The following is a 21,628-nucleotide window of genomic DNA, read 5'->3' on the forward strand; positions in this document are numbered from 1 at the left end:
ATGTGTACCATATTTAAATTAATCTCATACACCAGAATTCAGATCATGAATGGCTGATAAAATGTTCCTTTTGGTCAATTCTGATTTAAATAATATTGGCTTGTGGTTAATTGAATAAGATTAGCTTTTTGAACTTTGATGGTAATTTTGGTTCAGCAGCTGCTATCACTATTTTGCCCTTCTAAAAATACGATGGACTTGGTTTGTAATATTCAACTTTTCAAAGAGATGGTGAATGCCATCTCAAAACTTGTAGGAGGTTGGTTTCATATTTAGATTTATGTAACTGGTTATATAATATGTTTAAATATTGAGAAAATCCTTTCACTGTTTATTAGAAAAGCAAGACTCAGTTGTGTTTCAAATTGTGTTCGTTAGCCTGTTAAAAGATAAGGGCTGAAGACAAGCTAGCAGTGTCCATTTTATCATTTTGGTCCTAACTATGCCAATTTAATTAAAATACCCTCTATCTAAACTGTTGCCTTTAACTTAATGAAAGGCATTTTAGTGTGGTTTGTGTATAATATCAAATAAAGAATATTTAACACCTCTCATACTTTATAGATGATCTGTAAGGTCAGATGCTTTGACAACATACAGAGCAGACTGTGAATTCTTTAAGTCAGAGTAAGTTATAATTCAGGATTGTCTTGAACAGCTATTCAGAAACAACTAGAATTACTATATGTGTGTGATTGGTAATGGTACTTTTGCCAACTCGCTAGAAGGGTTAAAGGGGAGAACAGATCAACACAATATTGTAAATTATGTGATCATAAAGCTTAGAATAATTGAAAACAAAATCACAGATCGTAAAAAAAAAAGAAGTTGGGAGACCAGTTACAGATTCAGAATTGACAGACTTCAAGAAATAACTGAGACCCTGGCTGGGTAGCCCATTTGGTTAGCGCTTCATCCCAATATACCAAAGTTTTAGGTTCAGTCCCTGGTCAGGGCACATAAAAGAGTTAACCAATGAATGTATAAATAAATGGAACCATAAATTGATGTTTCTCTTTCCCTCTCTCTAAAATGTATACATTTTTTAAAATCCTTAAAAAAAAGAAAGAACTGATTGGTGCTCTGGCCAGGTTGCTCAGTTGGTTAGAGCATTGTCCTTGTACACCAAGATTTCAGGTTTGATCCCTAGTCAAGACACATACAGGAATCAACCGGTGAATGCGTAAGTGGAACAACAAATCAAGGTTTCTCTCTCTTTTCTTCTCTCTCTAAAAATCAATAAATTTTTTGAAAAAGAAATGACTGGCTGGATAGAGGAGTCCTCTGAGATAACTTTGGTTTGTTTGTTTTTTTTAAGATTTTATTTATCTTTAAAGAGAGGGGAAGGGAGGGAGAAAGAGGAAGAGAAACATTGATGAGAGAAAGAGAGAGAGAGGGAGGGAGGGAGGGAGAGAGAGAGAGAGAGGTATGTTGATCTGTTGCCTCTATACATGCCCCAACCAGGGACCAGACTCGCACCCCAGGCTTGTGCCCTGACTAGGAATCGAACCAGCAACCTTTTGTTTTGCAAGACAATGCCCAACCAACTGAGCCACACCAGTCAGGGCTAAGATAACTGGATGATGTTTTGGTTATTTACTGCTGGTAATAAACCTCTCTAAAACATAAGTTTTAAGTGCTTAAAATGGAATTCATTATCATCTGTTATAATTCTGTGGATTGATTAGACTCAGCTGAGTGATTCTCATATGGCATGTTTCATACGGTTTTAGTTGGATTTTGATTGGGGCTTCAAAATAAGGGTCAAAGCCCTAGTTGGATATCCAAGATAGCCACTCACATTGGCAGCAGTAGATCTGGCTGTTGACCGCGAGCTCAGCCAGGGCTGTGAGCAAAGGGCCGACAGGTAGCTTTCCCACATGATCAGAGTTTCTCCCATCTTGGCATCTGAGTTCCTAAGAGGGAAAATTCAAAAACCTTACTGGCTTTTGGTACCTGGTTTTCATATTTTGACTTTTTAAAGATTTGTAATAATTTCAAATAGACATCTCATTTTTGTTAGTGGTAAATCATTATATTTACCATCTTATTTCTTGGAATTTCTTACTTAAGTTAGCTTCTTTTCTCCCTTCATACTCTTTACCTATCCTCGAGGCCACAGTCATTAGATCTTTTCATTACTTGGAAGTATAATCCTTTTCCTTAACATAGTCTATCTTGAGAGATACTTTTGGCTAACTCCTTTTTTTTTCCTTCTGATCTTCCTTAAGACAAGTGGTTTCACCTAATTTCTCACTTAAAAGATTCATATTAGAGACAGACTTCCCTATTTTGCATCTTTTCTTCCTTGATTTTACAGATTATAACTAAAACCTTTCATGCCTTTATTAATGGCCATGCCACCCTCCTTAGACATAGCCTAGGGTTTTTTATTTTTGTTTTGTTTTGTTTTACCTGATATCTGCAGTCAAAACAGACACATTACCTACCGTCTTCATTGGGTAGAAATATATTATCTTCCACTTGTCTTCCCTTACGCCCTCATTTTCCACAACTATCTGATGCAGCCAAGCAACCCTACTTAACTGTTCCTAATGCCCTTGTACATCTCATGATCCCATTTTCCACATTCACTTTGGGATAATCATCTTATATACATAGTGGTCTGATGTCATTAAGATTATGTTAACTGTCTGCTAAGTGACATACTTTTCTGCATACTGGAGATACAGAGAAGGAAAAAGACTATTTCTACCTTCAAGAAGCTTTTAGGCTAATATTGGAATCCAGAGCCATATCTTTGGAAAGCATTTGTAAGGCTTTTAGGAAAAACTCATATAATAGTTGAAAATAAAGTCTTATTATAATAACCATAATGATGGAAAAGGACAGTATGGTGAAGCTGGGATTAGGTAATTACTATACCTAAAAGTAAAGTTTAATTCTGACTGTTCTATAAAAGTGAAAAAAAAAGAAACCTGATGCTCTACATACTTCTCATTGTCTGATAAAGGAAGCCTATCACTTTTTCAAGAGAAATGAACTATTTCCCTGGTATTAATTTCTAAAGGGATTTGTTGCGGGTATCCTTATATATTGTCATTGAGTAACACAATAGTGTCTTCTTTATTAGCTCTGCATAAAATGTAATTACCATTCATGTGAATATTTCTTTTATGTACGTCAATAAAACCCAAAGCTAAAATCTTAACTTTTAGTTAATAAAAGCTCTCTATGATGAAGCCAAGTTACTTTAGCCAGTGATTTTGGTATTCCAGATACCTATAGATATAGGGTCTGGACAATGTAAAATGCCAACTTGATGTCAGGTTTTTAGAAAGTGAGAGAGCAAATGCTTTCATCAGTTGACAACTTATACTCACTTTAGACATGTGTAGGATGACAACTTAAGATCTAGCTCTTTGGTAAGTGCCTTAAGGGCAACATACTCTATGTCGTTGATTGCTACCAGATCTAGATCTAAATGCTTTAGATATTTAGATATTCATTTACTTGTTATTTATTATTGCTTTCACGCTACAGTGACAGAAGTAGTTGTGACAGACAGTCTGGCCTGCAAATCCTAAGGTATTTATTATCTGGTCCTTTATAAAAGGATTTTGCCAACCCTTTACTAGACAGTTATGAAGAATTGTAATAAGCAAAATGAGGTGGGGCCCTTCTTTCTCCTTGAGCTCCTTTTGCGTGTTCCTTCTGGCCTGCATCTAATACGTGTGATTCTTGTTCCCTCCCCCAGCTCTCTTCACGCCGCTCTTGCTGTGTCACTGCACTAAGCAGCAAAGACCCCGTAACCAGCACACATGAACAGGGACCAGGGCTTGTTATTTGTCAAGTGGAAAGGCTTGTGAATGAGCTAATAATAACTTGAGAGATTATGCTTTGTCAATAAAAGAGAGATCAAATGAGGAATGAACTATTGTTCCTCAGTTCTTAGAATATAGTTCTGGGTATATGTGAATGGAAAAGGAAAGAGATAAGTGTCAGTGTCATTGCCTCATATCCTGTTTGGTTCAAGATAAATTTTCAAGAAAGGGAACAGTGTTGTCAGAGAGGAAACATGGATATCAGAAGAAACATTCAGCCAGGCAAAAACCCTTAGCAGTGCAATTATTTATGTTCAGATGCTTTGAGGTATAACCCAGAGGTCCCACTCCTGCTGTAATGAAGCTGACTTGTAGTCATAGTGTTTGTGTCCGCTGAGCTAGTTATGCCTAACTTGCTTCTGGATGTTTGGTTTGTTCTTTGTCTTTAACATCTGGTCCATTGATGATTTGCTTAATGGCTCCTACGCCTCTGTCTTGAGCTCTGAATTTGTAGACCGGTGACTTCTCCTGATAAAAAAACTATGAACTTCCTAAATTCAACTATGCCCAGGCCCTTGGCTTATACCTGAAAAATGCTACTTAGTGTTCTTGAGCTGTCACCTTTGGGCTTTGGTCTTTTTGCATTCCCTTGTGACTCCAGATAAACCATAATCTCTGGCACACTGATTAGATCCTAAACTACCCACTGTTCTCTGAGTTCTGAATGTCTGTCTAATCTGACCCTGTTGTTATTTGTGTCCTTTAGTGAACATAAAATACTTCATTAAAAATAATTAGACCTGTTCGTTTTCCAGCCTTCATTTGAGATGCATCCTATCTGTTAATAGACAAGCCAGATAATTAACTCTTCATTAAACTTTCAACACAGTAGTGTTTGAGTTCTGTGTTGAAAATGATTTCCGTATACTAATGTTCTTTAAATTTTTCCTTTTTTCTCAAGTCAAGAGGATTTTTTGAATTTTAATGTGTCTTTTCTATTTTTCTACCGTTTATTGATTTGTCTATTGTCTATATTCATTTACAATTAGGCTTATGTGATTATATGCAAAATTGATGTAGCCAGAACTTCAAAATAGGGACTCCAAACTTTTAACTAAATAGGACTAGTTTTTAAAAGTTAAATAGATTGTAATATTGTAATGTTTTCCAACTGTGATAAAAATAAATTAATATTTTTTGTATTCCTATTTCATTTTAATGTTACAATAGTTTTGTAGCAAGCATTTTAAAGATCACGCTTTGTAATCATTTACGTTAATTAAGTCTCTACCTTGATTCTCAGTGTTCTTTCTAAAGATTAAAGTTGATGTCATTTGAAAAAATTACTAGGAAGTTAAATGAATTTACAGAGTCTGACTTTGGCATTGACAAATTGAAGTGAGCTATGTAACTAACTTAAAGAATTCACAAAGTACATTCTTGGGTTTTAGAATCTGAAGGAAAAAAGAACAATACCAATTTATTACAGCATGTCTCTTTTTCTGCCTTCTTCTAGGGTTACAGGTGAAGTAAAGCAAAACATTACCAACACTGTGGTATGCAGAGTACAAGGGGAATGGAATAGTGTTCTTGAGTTTACTTATAGCAATGGAGAGACAAAGAATGTGGACTTGACTAAACTGGCAGTGACAAAGAAAAGAGTAAGGCCTCTGGAGAAGCAGGACCCTTTTGAATCCAGGTATGTCATCCATGCATCCACTCAGGAAGGAGTCATAAGCTCTGCATCTTAATCTAAGCCTTTTTAGTAACTTCTGATCTGGGGTAAGTCACTTCACCAGTTTGCATCAGTTTATTCATCTCTAAGTTGAAAGGGTTTGGTCGAATCGGATGCTCTTAAACCTCTTACCAGCTGTGGCATTATATGATACACAGTCACATTTTTAGTAAATACTAAACATTGGTAAACTAGACAAAATATTAACATTTAACACAAAGGAGTACTACTATCCTTATCATACAAACTCTTACACTTATTAACAAAAAGACAGATGCCCCCTCCCCAATAGGGAAATGGGCAAAGGGCACAAAGAGGTTGCTCACAAAAATAGGGGGGGAAATGCCCATTAAGCAAATGAAAGAATGTTCATTTCTTTCAAAGGATTCAAAGAAATACAAATTAAACAATAAGACAAACTCATTTTTAACCTCCCTCTTCGGGGGGGAAAGTATGACCCAATAGACATTTTTATACTGCAGGTTAAAAGGTAAACTGGAACAGCCTGCCTAGAGAGTGTTTTGAAAATATATATCATAGGCCTTTAAAAGGAAGTGAAGTGGATTTATATGTGTTAATAAGGTACAGTGTCCAAAATGTATTCATAGTGGTTACTTCTGGAAAGGGAGTACAGGGGTCTGGGGCAGGAAAGAGACTTACCTTTCACAGATTGCCCTTTTGTTGTGCTTAAATATTATATCATGTGGAAGTATTACTGTATCAATTTTAAAAAGAAAGAAAATACAAGGAATCATTAAATATCTTAAATTAGGATCATATAAATGGAACCAAACAATTTAGATGAGTGAAGGCATTAAATACCCATTAACCAGTGACTCAGGTTGGGTCAAAAAATAAAACGGGCCCTGTCTTGTGTGGCTCTGTGGACTGAGTACCAGCGTGCAGATGACGAAAGGGTGGGTGGTTTGATTTTCAGTCAGGGCACATGCCTGGGTTGCCAGCTAGGTCCTTGGTAGGGGGCGCTGAAGAGGTGGCCACACATTGATGTTTCTCTCCCTCTCTTCCCCTCTCTCTAAAAATAAATAACATCTTTTTTAAAATTAAAAATAAAACTGTAATGATTGAAATAAAATATTTTTCTAGGGATTTATCCTAAAGAAGAGATTTTCAGTTTGGTCTACAGGCCCCTGGGGTCCTTGAGATCTTTTCAGGGTATTTTCGATTTAAGTTGTTGTTTTGGGTTTTTTTTTTCAAATAATGCTAAGATGTTATTTGCCTTTTTCACTCTGTTGGCACTTGCCTTGGTGGTACAGAAGCAATGGTGGTAGCAGCACACAGGGCCGTAGCACTGATCAAGGCAGTGGCACCAAACTGTACAAGTAGTCATTGTATTCTTCATTGCCGTGAACTTGGGGTTTTTATTCTCTTATTTTTCTTTATATTTTTAAATGCCAATGTCTTGAAAAAGAAGTCTTCTTAATATTCTGCATGACAAATTGGGAGTAGGCATAAAACACTTGTGCTCAATACTGAAGTACAGTGATTATGTGGAAGGAAAGCACTTGTGCAATTGAGTTACAAGCAAATTACTCTTCACGAAACACTATTTTTACTTAAAAGAATGATTGACAAACTATAGCTGTTCTAATTTCAATTTTAGATTTTTCTTATAAATGAATAATGTGAAAATGACACTTCAAAGAAAACAGTTTGCAAATATCTGTTGCAAATAGTAAAATTTAAATGGAAACAATCTAATTGTTCACTGATGGATAAGAACTTGGGGTGGGTGTGGGAATATTCAGCTATACAAAGTGAAGGAAATTCTGCCATTTGTAATAATATGGATGGACCTTGAGGTCATTATGCATAATGAAAAAAGTCAGACAGAGAAAGACAAGTACTATATAATCTCACTTGTGATATTTCACTCAATGTGGAATCTAATGAACAAACCACAATAACAAGCAAAATAGAGACACACAGATAGAGAGCAGAGAAGGCTGACTGACTGCCCTGGGGGTGGGGGGTGGGGGGGTAGGATTGGAGGGATTGAGGAAAATAGAAAAAGGACAACAATGTGGTGATTGCAGGGAGATGGGTGGAGGTGGAAAGCTATATAAGGGGGGGTAAATGGTAGTGGAAAAAAAATAAAATAAAAAATAAACTTTAAAAGAAGAGCCAGGGGTAGGAAGTAAAGGAATTGAACGAAGGTGGTCAGAAGGCTCAAACTTCCAGTTATAAGATAAATACGTGCTGGAGATGTAAGGTACTACGACATGAGTATAGTTAACACTGCTGTATGGTATATTTTGAGAGTTGTTAGGAGAGTAGATCCTAAGAGTTCTCGTAACAAGGGGAAAAGACTTTATTTATTATCTATATGAGATGATGGAGGTTAACTAAATTTTTTATAGTAATTATTTTACAGTATCAGTCAATATATTATGCTGTACCCTTTAAACTTACCCTGTGCTGTATGTCAATTATATCTCAATAAAACGAGGAAAAATTTAAGCTTCAAGGCAAAATCAAAATTTTGGAAAACTTGCATCTGCCACAATGACCTTAAAAGCTTTCCAAGTAAAGAGTTTCCTAATGAAATTGATGGTGATATTAATAAATGTCTTTTTTAAATATTACACAATAAAATGTCAACATCTGGAAGATCATGTTTCAAATGATTAATGCATGATACTACAAAATTTGCATGGGTAAAAATTCCACCTAAAATGCAAATTAGACCAATGGAGTTCCATGTAGCAGAGTATGAAACATTAATTGACATTTTTCAGTTTCCACATTGCAGTTAAATTTAAAAAACTTAACATTTACAGAATTTTGATACAGTATCAAATAATTGAATTATTTGAAAAACCTATTACAATAGCCTTTCGTTTCCTACCTATATACCTGTGTGAGGCCATACCATCTTTATATTCTTTAAAACAATGTATCTCAACAAATTAAATGTAGAAGCAGATGTAAGAACTTGGATATTATTAAGCAAACTATTTAAGAGATATTGCTGATTATTCTCTTTGCTAAAATTTTATTAAGAATATTTTATGTCTACACTCATGGGGGTGGGGGATATCTGTTTTCTTTGGAAGAAAGCTTTTAACTACAAATTCAATATTTTTTGTACCTAGGGCTGCTGAGATTATCTACTTCTTCTTGATTGAGCTTTGGTAGTTTGTATCTTTCAAGGAATTTGTCAAATTTATTGACATAGAATTAATTTCATGGAATTTATGAAATTTATTGGCAGATAGTTCATAATATTCTCATTATTTTAAAAGATGTGTGTAGGATCAAGCCCTGGCTGGTGTGGCTCAGTGGATTGAGCATCGGCCTGCAACCCAGGCACATGTCCTGACTTCGATCCCACTCAGGACATGTGCTTGGGTTGTGGGCCAGGTCCCCAGTAGGGGGCGCATGCGAGGCAGCCACACATTGATGTTTCTCTCCCTCTCTGCCTCTCTTCCCCTCTTTCTAAAAATAAATAAATAAAATCTTTGAGGGGAAAAAACAGCATAGCTATCCTTTAAAAAAATTAAAAAGATATGAGTAGGATTTATAGTGATGTTGCCACTCTCATTCTTTATTGGTAATATCTTCTTTTCCTGATCAGTATGATTAAAGGTTTGTTTTACTCAAAGAACTAGTTTTTGGTTTCATTGATTTTTATCTATCTTTCTTTTTCATTGATTTCTGCTTTTATTTTATTTTTTAATTTCTTTTGTTCTTCTTTCTTTGTGAATTGTATGCAATTCCTTTTTCTACCTTCTTAAAACAGAAGTTTAGGTCAGGGGTCAGCAGACTTCTTTTGTCAAAGGCCGGGAAGTAGGTATTTTAGGCTTAATGGGCCAGATAATCTCTACGACAGTTACTCAACTCTGCCATTTTAGAACAAAAATAGGGACAAATTTATTTACAAAAATGGGCAGTGGACCATAGTTTGAGGCCTCAGGTCATTGATTTGTCTTCTTTCCTAATATAAACACAATACTATATATTTCCCTCTAAGTCTGCTTTCTCTATATGCTGCTACTTTGGAACTTTTGATATGTATTTTTAAATTTCCCTTATGATTTTTTTTGACTCATGAAGTCATTTAGTAATGTGTTTAATTTCCAAATATTCAGAGATTTTCCATATATCTTACCATTATTCATTTTTAATTTAATTTTATCAAAGAATGCACTTTGGTTGGTTTCAGTCCTTTAAACTTACTGAGATTTGTTTTGTGGTGCTCAATATCTTGGTGAATGTTTCATGTGCACTTGGCAAGACTGTGTATTCTGTTGATGTTGGTGAGAGTATTCTATAAATATCAATTAGGTCAAGTGGGTTGATAGTATTTTTCTAATCCTCTGTATCTTTACTGATTTTCTATGTACTCAATCACTCATTCTATCAGTAGAGATCAGTTATTGAAATCAGTTACTGAAATTACCAATTACAATTGAACATTTCTCTTTGTAGTTTTATAAGATTTGATTTCATATTTGAAGCTATGTTACAAGCATCATACACATTTAAGATAGTACATCTCCATACATTGACCCCTGATCATTATGAAACCATCCTTTATCCCTGGTCATAGTTCTCACTTTGAATTCTACTTTAATATTAAATTGCAACTTTAAAATATAACTTTGTTGAGATACAGTTTACACATCATAAAATTTACCTGTTTCCTGAGTGGTGCAGTCTGATCATCATAAGTCGGTATTAGAAACTTCATCCTCCCGTAGGATCCCTCATACTCACTTACAGTTAATCCCCATTTCCACCCCTAGTCCCAAGGAACCTACTTTCTGGCTCTATAAATTTGAGCGAAATGAAGTCATACAAAATGTGATCTCTTGTGTCTACCTTTTTTCACTTAACATGTTGTTGAGGCCATGATGTAGCATGTATCAGTAGTTCATTTCTCTTTATTACTGGGTAATGCTATGTATTTTGCTCAAAGTCCCATATCATTCCATTGTATAATACCACATTTTGTCTATCCATTCCCCAATTGATGGACATTTCCAGTTTTGAACTATGATGATTAATACTGCTATAAACATTCTCATGCAAATCTTTGTGTGGACATGTTTTCATTTCTTTTGGGTAAGTACTGAGAATGGAATTGTTTATGTGGTAGTTTTATGTCTAACTTTTTGAGAAACTGCCATTTTCCAAAATGGCTACACCATTTTATATTTCCTGATAGTGATGTATGAGGATTCCAATTCTCTACATTCTCATCAACATTTGTGATTATCTTACTTAATGTACCCACTCTAGTTGGTATGAAATGGATTAGCCATTTGTGTATCTTCTCTGGTGAAGTATCTGCTTTTATTTTTTTTTCCCATTTTCAAAAATTGAACTGCATTTTATTGTGTTACAGCAGTTCTTTGTAAATTCTGGATAAAATCCTTTATAGGATATGTGTTTTGCAAATATTTGTTGCTCATCTTTGCATTTTTTAATGGTGTTCTTTTTTCCGTAAAAATTTTTTTATTTTGGTGAGGTGAAATTATAAATGTTTTCTTTTATGGATATGGTTTAGGGTGTTGCATCTAAGAAGTCTTTTCCTAACCCAAAATCTCAAAGATTTTCTCCTCTCTCTTCTTCTAAAAGCTGTATGGTGAGGTGAGGGTCTAAGGTCATCTTTTTGCATGTGGATATCTGTTTATTTCAGTAGCGTTTGTTGAACAGACTGTATACTACCCCCAAAGAGTTGTCTCGGCAGTTTTCTTTTGCTTGGTGTTTGTTGAGCTTACCCCTCCCTATGTTATGCCTGTAAACTCTCCAGTCAGTGAGTTGGAGTTGTTCCCCTTCTCTTGGAGAATCAGTGTCCTGTGCTGCGTTCAGCTCAATATCTGAGCAATATTTGTTGTTTCATTATGTTTTGTCTGTTTTCCTAGTTGATTAAAGGTAGGAGGGTAAGTATGGTGCCCATTACATCATCATGTCCAGAAGTGGAACTGATCTCTCTTATATTTCATCTTAAATTTTTTCCTCTTTTTGTTCAGTATTTCATAAGTTTCTTAAAAAAAAATCTTGGTTTTATAACTTAAAATATAAATTATTTTTAATTAAAAAAGAAGACAGAAGCATCACCATTTTGGACATTAACATCAGCAACATATCAGTGTTTTTGTAATTCATAGACATGAAATTATAGATCTGATTTAGGAAATGTAACTTTTAAAACGTACTATTAATTTTGAGGATATTGGTACTATTTAATATCATCTTGAAGAATGTTTGTAAAATGTGTGGCTTTCTGATTTCAGGCGATTGTGGAAAAATGTGACAGACTCTCTGAGAGAATCTGAAATTGATAAGGCCACAGAGCATAAACGTACCCTGGAAGAACGTCAGAGGACTGAAGAAAGGCATCGTATTGAAACAGGCACACCCTGGAAAACCAAGTATTTTATTAAAGAGGTATGTTCTACCTGTCTTCAGACCAAAACTCGTTATCTGCTGAGTGAGAACTTTAGTTTACTAGGCTATCTTGAATTGTTATCACTTACACATCTCCATTTCTAAAAATAATCCAGCTTAACCATGAGCTGTTTTATGAACTTTTCACAATTTGCCAAAATAAAATAGTTCAACTCTGGCCAGATGGCTCAATTGGTTGGAGCATTGTCCCATACACCAAAAGGTTGCAGGTTTGATCCCTGGTCAGGGCACATACCTAGGTTGCACGTTTGATTCCCAGTTGGGGTGCATTTGAGAAGCAACCGATCTATGTTTCTTCCACATCGATGTCTCTCTCTCCCTCTCTCTCTTTCTCCTCTCTCTCTCTCCTCTCTCTCTCTCTCTCCTCTCTCTCTCTCTCTCCCCCTCCCTCCCTCTCCACCTCCCCTTCCCTCCTTCTCTCCCTCCCTTCCTGTCTCTCTAAAATAATAAGTATATCCTTGGGTGAGGATAATAAATTAATTAATTAATTTAATAGTTCGCCAGCAGTTCAGTTGAAGTAGATTTGGGGACTTAATTGGCCACAAATTAACAAAATCTTTAATTGTAATAATAGAATATGCAGTTTACAATTTTATTGTCTTTGTACCACACTGAAATTCTGTGCTTGGTTCTGCTTACCGCTTTTTTTTTTATTGTTGTTGTTCCACTCATTTATGCGTTCATTGGCCATTTCTTGTATGTGCCCTGACTGAGCATTGAACCCACAATCTTGGTGTATTGGGACAGTGCTCCAAATAACCGAGCTAGCCAGTCAGGGCCAGAGACCACATTTTAAGGGAGACATGGGAAACTTAACTGGCTACACAAAGGAAGTAACTAGAATCTTTGCAGCATTTAAGGAAAAAATAATGAAGTGGGACTGTTTAGCCCCCACTAGAAAATAGGAGCCATTCATTATAACCTTCTAATATATGCGGGCTTATTACATAATACTTTTTTTTTTTATCAGTTCTAATAGCAGACTTGAGCTAAGCCCAAACTACTAGGAAGCACATTCTGAGTTTAACATAATGACATATGTAGAAGAGTTCAGTGCACTGTTTTTGCAGTTGGGCCAAATGATTTCTGAAATCTTTTTAAATTTAAAGATTCTGTTTTGTTTATTACTTTCTGGTAGGCCTCAGAAAGGTGAGTAATGAACCAGATCTGATATCAAGAAAAGTTTCCTTGTCTATAGCCAAATCTAAGGATACCCATTGAATTTTAATATTGGTCCATCAGGATGGTATCTGGAAAAAAGTAATTTGAGTGTGATTTTTACATAGTGGGAATTTCTCACCAATGGGCCGGGTAAGGAGGTGATTGGAAAATTACTGAGTAACTTGGTTAGGTATCAGGGATTGGGGGAAGGAAGAGAGTCACTCAATTGAATAGTAAGGATGGGAGAAGAGGAGTTTGATTGGCTATGAAGTATGAGGTGATTCTTGATAAACTGGTTCATCAGGATTTTTTTTTGCTAAAACTGGGCTCGGCAGTCCAAGATGAGGCCTAGTCAAGAAGAGAGTCTCAAAGGAGCCTGACTACAATTTGGTCAGGGAGAGAGTCTTTGTCACTATGAGCCAAATAATTGGTGGCCTTAAATCATTTTTGGAACAAGGAAGTTAAATACATAAAAATATTTTTAAAATATAAGTAAATTGAAGGAGATGTTGGGGTTAAGGATAGAGGTTCAAAACCTTCCAACTTCTCCTAGTGCCATAAATAATAAATACTGTACTTTAATCATAGCTACTGTGACCTCGACTCAGCCAAGCTCCCACCCTAGTATTACGTATTTGCTGCAGCTCTTTTTTTCCTCACTTGGTCTTCTCCTGTCTTTAGTATAGTCTCTTACTCTAACTTTATCTCCTTGTGGTATCCTATTCACAGGAACAAGAGAAAACTAATGGGGTAGAGTCAGGAAAAAACTAGAAAACAACAGTTGCGTGCTAGAAACACCAGTTGAGATGGAGAGAACAGGTAGTACCTTCATGACCATTTATTTGTGCTCCACCTGCTACCTCAATGTGCAGCATCTCAGCAAAATTGGCGGAATTGCCACAAATGACTTCTGCAAAATGAAGTGTTCATGGGGCACAAACTAGATCCTCCGAGACCAGAACTTCTTGCCTAATCTTAGCTAAACCACAGGCATTGTTTGATGTCCTAATTAAGCAGAGATTTTTTTCCTTTACAGAAGCTTTTTGTTTTTAAATATCAGAATAGAATTCCACTTCAACAAGAATGTTGCTCCTAGTTTTGATTACTAATTCTGACAATATTAGAGAAGTGGTTCTTTAATTTATTTTTCTACTTGTTTCAGGGAGATGGCTGGGTTTATCACAAACCCCTTTGGAAAATAATTCCAGCAACGCAACCAGCAGAGTGACACACGCTATCTAAGACTCGACCAAATGAAATTGTTCTCTGTTTACCCTAAACCCTCCCAGAATGGAGTCATTGCACTGAGTGACCTGCTTCCTGATTGCAGACTGAAACTAGCTTATCACGAATGTACCTATTAGGGCACCATAGTACTCCAGCGAGACCAAAGTGTTGTAGAAGCACTATGGACCTCTCGCCACCTACCTGTCCACGTGATGTGAGCAATATCATCTGAAACCCTCTCACCTGACTTGTTAGATGATTAATCTTTTATCCAGTTCCTGCTCCTAAGCTAAGTTTGAATCCCCTGTTTTTGCGTGGGGGGCAACAGATTTAACACAACGGTGAAAAACTCAATGACTGATTTCTTTATAGTGAAAAGTGAAGTCTCTTTCAGAGTCTGTGCTTTGCTTTCTTTCAGTAACATAAGTAGTCATTGCTCATAAAAAACCAAGAGGAAGAGAAAGACAACCCAGAAGTGGACTCAGCCATTGTGCCTGAAATCAGTGTTTCAAAAAAACAAACCAACCACCCAGGTTGTAGTAACAAGGCATTCTTTTCCTTCAAAGAGACTGTGTGCCTGTGTCTGAGGATCTCACTCATTATCCACCTCTGTTGGAACTCTCTTAAAAAGTATATTTATAAATTGATTCAAATTATAACCATGGAGAACTTTTTCTTCTAAGCATTTTAATATACTTGAAAACAACATTGACTTGAAAAATTTCAGAGCATTTTTCAATACCTAGTTTTATTAAAAATTACACTTGAGAGACAGTTTTTTAAATATGTTCATGTCAATATAATGAGATCTTGGCCTTTCTCAAGAACTGAGGCATTAAAAAAGAACATAGCAAATATTTTTTAAAAAACTGTTACTTTTTTTCTTACTTTTTTTCCACTTGTAGGTTAATATCCAGTATTATGTTTTATTCCTCTGGATCTGTGTGCTTTATCTTACCTGTAGTCACTCAAAATTTAAAACAACTCTTCATATTTGTCAGTAACTCAAAAGTTATGTATGTGACTGAGAGCATGTACAGTATGGTTTTACTGTATTTTCAAGGAAACTCAAATGCTGAAGAAAGAGTATAAAATCAAAAGATATCAGGAAATTGTATTCAGGTACAAATCTTTTTTTAAATAAATATTTTATTGAGGTTAAAGAATTTCTGGCAACTAAAAGAATAGTGCTAATTACGGCTATCATCATTCATTCAAGTATTTATTGAGCACCTACTTATGGTGCTCAATACTTGTTACTGCAAGCTACCTTAATTTTCCAAGAGTGGTGCCTTATTCTGTTTCTTCTGATGTGGTCTTCCAATCAGTGTGTGTAATACATACCTGTTGTTCATCAGCCATTGTAGGTGGCTGTGTCTGTTACATCATCATAAGAAATTAAAGCTTTGTGCTCTGATAAATTGTGTTTTATTGAAGGGGTTAATAGGATGAAAACACCAAAATAATTTTTTCAACAAATTGTAAATTATAAGAAAATAATTGGTTTATGTACAACCATTTTAATGATACCCTTATTCATTTTTGCTGTGAAATGCACTGAAAAAAAAATCTCAAAGTGAGTTATAGTTCATGTGTTGGGGAGATTGAAAAATAATAAAGTTAAAGAACAATGATGCCTTTGTCTGTTTTATGAATGGAGATTGGAAATTCATACTTTAGTGGAGTTACTGCCCTGTTCGTTTGAGAGACATTGATTTTTTTTTCTTTAAATCCTTATCTTAGAAGTCTCTTAGATAAAGGAGTAAATTTAATGAGTTTTTATAACTTCTTATGAAAAACAATACATTTACTAGTAATGAAATCTCCCCATGTTACAGGACTGAACTCTTTGACAGAAGTGAAATACTAGTACTGCAGGGCAATTGTTTTACCTTGTCCTTCTCTTCCTGACATCCCACTTCTCTCCTCGAAGCAGTACCCAGAGAGTGAGGAAGGAGAATATCTACTTCCAGAAGCTACAGCTTATCCACCTGACAAGAGCTAGAAGCTTTTTTCGTTTGTTTTGTTTTGTTCTGTTTTAACTACACCTTGTTAATATTTGGCCAGGGAGATGAGTTGTAGCAATTGCTACATACTTGTATCTCTTTTTTGGGGGTTGAAGTTTTAAATGTACACTCCTTCTGGCTACTAGGAATTGTATGCCAAGAAGTCCAAGACTCAAAGTGAAAATAAGAAAATGTTCTGACCGTGGTTTTGGGCTTTGAAGAAATTATTGCTCTGAAGATTTGGTACCCACTTGAAGTCACTTATCTAGACCTTTATTCATTCAGTTAACATCTGCTGAGTATTCCTTTTGGGTTGGATGGTACATTAGACTCTAATGTGGCAAATATTATCCCTGTCCTTACAGACTTAGGTGAGGGAAGAAACTAAAACCTAAATTCCTGGAAATGGATGTTAACAAGGGCAAGGCTCTTGGTCTTTCCCAACCCCAGAAAGACATCATGGGAAGCAGAATGGAGCAATGAGCTGAAAACAAGGGATTGCTTCAAAGTCTGCATAGGAAGCTGTGAATAATGCAGCCAGGTGACTAACCCTACAAGACTGGAGAGATCAAACCAATGAGGCTCCCAATTTAGGTACACAAATAAATTGATACACTGAATATACTTTAAGGTAAGGCCTTCCAGCCCCTTCCTCTACCCCATTCCCAAAATATTGGCAGTTAGGTTTATACCCTCAGGGAAGAGATTAAAGATCCTTTTTGGGAGAACAACTCCAGAAAAAAGTCCTACAGATATAATTTGGAGGGTCCAACAACAAAGAATCTTAGCTGACAACCCTGTTACTTGCATAAAGTCAAGGCAAAACTCACTCCAACATAACCAACCCTTTCCCCTCCCACAAACAAACTACATGCATCTGTCCTCCCACCAACACACTCTGCTACACAGACATCTCCCTGTAATAGTTCAGGATCAGCAGACATTTGAGGAAATTTTCCAACAGGAATAAAATGATCAAACAATCTGGGAGAACAAATTTGAGGAGGCACATAATTTGGGAAATTGGGGGAAATAACCAGAAAAATCTTCAAATCTTCAAATGGTCTTGCTTTTATGAAACATGAACAAAATGCTCTTTTAATAATGGACCACTTAGAGAACAAGAACATGTTTTGGAAATTAAAGAGGATAGTTCAAACTAAACAATAGAAATTCTAAAAGATAAGAGGTCTCACACCTTAAATATATACGTTCTATTTATCAATTATATCAAAGCCTCAAAAAATAAAAAGAGCTCTCAGAAAGTAGACCAAAAAGACAAAAGATAGACAATGGGAGAGAAATATGAAAACTACAGGAGCAATCCAGGATACCTAACATAAAGCTAGTTGGGGCTCCAAGAAGAGAAAACCAGTAGAAGGGAAGATACCCTTTAGAAATATGAATATATACATAAGGAAATTTCCAAGGATTCAAGAATAACATGAATCCAGCTGAAAAGGCCATGAATACCCTGTACAATAGAGGAAATGTAAAAGCCCAAACCAAAGCACGTTGTGAAATTTCATAACACTAAGAATAAAGAGAAGAGTCTAAAATCATGATAGCATCAACCTTCTCATTAACATTATTGAAAGCTAAAAGCAGAAGAGCAACACCTCCAATTTTTGGCTAGAATTTTATCCTCAGCCAAAAGTGTGAATCTTGGCATGCACAATTAAAAAAAAAAATTTATCCTAGCACTTAGGCTATTAAATACATGTTCCAGCAAAACACAGGAGGGGGGTGGGGGGAAGCAGGAATTAGAGAAAATGAGATCAAGAAAAACAGATCGAACAGAAGGGGTCGGAGAGCAGCATCCATTCTATAATATCTGACAAGTCACCCATAAACTAGCTCCTTCGACAGCTGCTTTATCTGTGGACAGCACTAGAAAGTTTTCTGAACCAAAATCTATCTCACTATAACTGATGTCATTGGTCTCAGTTCTAACAGTTCATGTAGGATGAGAATAGTTTTTCTTGCACATGGCAATACTTCATATCTTAACAAATCAGTTCCTCCAATTTCAACATTCTGAGGTTATTCAGCTCTTCTTCAGGTTGTAGGGTTTCATCTTATGATCAATTTCCTGAAAATGCGGCATGTTTCAATGTTATGTGGACTACTTGGAAAAGGCTGGAATATTGCAAATGCAGTCTTGTTTTAGACCTTGTTAATGTGTTCTTTGTAACAGCTTTGTTAATGTGTGATGATCTTACACTACGCATTTTTAAGTATACAATTTTATAATTTTTGACATTAGGCCCATACCCATGAAACATCACCACAATCATGACAATGAGAATATTCATAATTTTTTCAGAGTTTACTCTTACCCCTTTGAAATCTCTCCTTCCCACTTTTCCTTCTCTCCACTCCTGTCCCATTTCCAGGGAACCTCTCATAGCAGTGTCCTGATGCTGCTATATCACAATTACCACATATGAGTGACTTAAAACAACAGAAATGTATTCTCTCACAGCTCCGAAGAGCAGAAATCCGAAATCAAGATGTCAGCAGGGCCACACTCTCACTAGAGGCTCTGTGGGAGAATCCACTCTTTGCCTCTCCCAGCTTCTATTATCTTTTGGCATCATCTGACTTAAGGCCAATTATTCCAACCTCTGCCTCTGTGTTCATGGCGCCTCCTCTTTTCTGGGCCTTCTCCTCTTCTGTCTGTTTAAATCTCCTGCCTTACATTTATAAGACACCTGACATTACATTTAAGGCACACTTAGATAATTCAGGGTGATTTCATCTTAAGATCCTTAATTATATGTGCAAAGACCATTTTTCCAACTAAAACTAACATTCACAGATTCTAGGCATTGGGACGTGGACACACCTTTTTGGAGGCCACCATTCAACCCACTATACCACCAGTCTGCTTTATGTCATAGAATAGATTACATTTTCTGGAATTTTATATAAATAGAATTAAACAGTATATATTAATTTCTCAAAAATTTTAAACAAAATATAAAATGGAGGTGAATTGAAATTGTACAGCTGAGTATGAGTTTTGAGGCCCAAACAAGAGAGATCTACTTGTCCTGCTTAAGTCAGTTAATATTATTTAAGAAACTTCTGACCATACCTGTGGCCGAGCTGAAATGGATCATTTCCTGCCACCCTGTTTGTTCCCCCACCCATCTCTTCATCAATTCCCAACATTCCTCACTCTTGCACTCCAGGACATGCTCATACCAGTTTTCCCAAAATGTACCTGTTTCATGCCTCAGAGTCTCCTTACGGTGCTTCTATGGCCTTTAACCTCCCTACCCCCAGCCCACTCCACCTCTTGACCTGAGTAATTCTTCCCTCTTCTTTCTCTCACTACCATCCCATTCCAGGTTGGGATGAAGGCCCCTCCTCTGTGTTTCCCTACTTACCATATAATTTTGTAAATGCTTTTCTTAAATATTTTTTTTTAATTGTGAAAGTAACTGATGCTCATTTTAAGTGGCAGAGGTATGTATGTAGTAAAAAGAACTTTTCTCCCTCCAGCTTCCATGCCTACTTCAAAAGATACCAGTGGGTGACTTTCCATGCTTCAGAAAAAAATTTTCTGGCAGTATTTGAATTCATTTTCTATTGTAAAAGATTCAAATCACAGACGTTTATGAAGTAACAAGTGAAAGTTTCTCTTTGATGTCACCCTCTGTTTCCTTCCCCAAGCCATAACAGTGTAGTCATACCCATCCACCCCCTTTTGCTATCCATTTCATATATATGCACATAAATGTATGTTGTGGCAGATACAAAAAACAAAACAAAAATCAAAGTACTGCCATTATCAGTTTCCCTTTCCTTTCCCCTTGTCCCCTGCTTAACAGGGCATTCTTTGTCTTCAGAGCAAGATTATGGGCAGAGGTAGAGAACTGAAAAAGAGAAAAGCAATAGATCTCCTCACACGAGAAAGATCTTGGAGCGATCTTGAGATGGAATGAAAAGATCTGGAGGTGACAGGAAAAAGAGGAGAGCCCAAGTGAGCGGGAAATAGTGAGGTGAGGAGGGGAAAAGGGAAGCAGTTGCTTTGAGGAGTAGAACTTTGGGAAAGATGGAGATATTAAAAGTATGGTATTTAATGTAATTCTTCATTTATTATCTCAAGAGACATTCAGTAAGGATCATCATTAGCTTTTAAGGTTTTGGGGAGCCATATTTGTGTTCATGGAAGAGTCTATAGGCTACACTGTACCGGAAGGTGGAGTGAGTTTTCCCTGAAGCACATGGGCCGCAAGGAAGAAGTTTATGAAATAACAAGGAACAAAGTCAGGATTCCCTAAAGAGAGAAGCGGAAAGGGGGTATGGGAGCTGGGAATCCCAACAGGTGTTCACAGATTGGCCTTAGGGGCTCCTCCAGCAGTAACACCTGACTGTCATTAGCTTGCCCTAAGCAAAGTTTACCAGTTGACAGAACCAGTTGATGAAGCTTTTTAAAAATCCTAAATTTGAAATTTTGGAATATCACTGAACATCCAAGGATCATCAGACATCTTCAGAAAACTACAAAAGGAAAGCAAGAAACTGATAAAAAAAAAATAAAATAAAAAATAAAAAACAATGATCCAGGAGGAAACAGAAACAATAAGAAAGGGGGAAAAACAGATCTAAAAAGCCCAGAGGAGTAATTCCAGAGATTCAAAAAGATATTGCATACCAAAAATAAGAACAGATGCTATGGAGAAGAAACTGTCAGAGAACAGAAAGCAATGTGGTTCAAGCCAGAGGCCTGGGGATGTCCTAAACTCCTTATTTCTTTTTAAAGAATTTACTTTCTTTCTTATTTCTTACATCTAATCGGAAAAATCCTACAAATTCTTCCTCAGTAATGTTCCTCATCAGTTCTTGTCCAAACAAGGATTCCATCCTCCACAGTATAGTTCTAGTGATCTTTTAAAATCTATTCCCAGCTTAAAAGCCTCTATGTTCCTAGTTTCCCATGGGATAAAATCCAAGCTCCACAGTCAGGTTTATCAAACTCCTTACATCTAGCTCCATTCTCCTCTTCTGGACTCAGCTACTTCCCCTCCTCCCAGGAAGCTTGTGTTGTTCCACGCTAGACTCCCCCTCACTGTTCTCCAAACAAGGCAGGCCCTTTCCAGCCTAAACTGCTCTAAGTAGAAAGTTCTTCCGCCAGTTTCCTTCCAGGCAACCTCCTTCTCATCAGTCAACACCCAGCCCAGGCTTCCCAATACTGTAATCTCAAGCAGAATTCTGCACCCCCTCTGGGATCTCATTATAACAGGAACACATCACATTGCATAGGTTCA

General features: G+C 36.4%; 1 protein-coding gene across 1 annotated transcript in view; it reads left to right on the top strand.

Moving 5' to 3' along the window:
• Positions 1 to 15,971, top strand: part of OSBPL11 (oxysterol binding protein like 11) — an 84,566-nt gene extending 68,595 nt beyond the window's left edge. The window contains exons 11-13 of the mRNA XM_054575172.1: positions 5,302 to 5,484; positions 11,781 to 11,934; positions 14,279 to 15,971. Of these exons, the coding sequence (XP_054431147.1) occupies positions 5,302 to 5,484; positions 11,781 to 11,934; positions 14,279 to 14,344 (403 nt within the window). The 3' untranslated portion in view covers positions 14,345 to 15,971. The remainder of the gene's footprint in view (positions 1 to 5,301; positions 5,485 to 11,780; positions 11,935 to 14,278) is intronic.
• Positions 15,972 to 21,628: the final 5,657 nt, after the last annotated feature.

The sequence above is a fragment of the Pteronotus mesoamericanus genome, unplaced genomic scaffold, assembly GCF_021234165.1.
Source record: "Pteronotus mesoamericanus isolate MK-2021 breed Mesoamerican mustached bat unplaced genomic scaffold, CSHL_Meso_final contig_27, whole genome shotgun sequence".
Classification (NCBI taxonomy): Eukaryota; Metazoa; Chordata; class Mammalia; order Chiroptera; family Mormoopidae; genus Pteronotus; species Pteronotus mesoamericanus.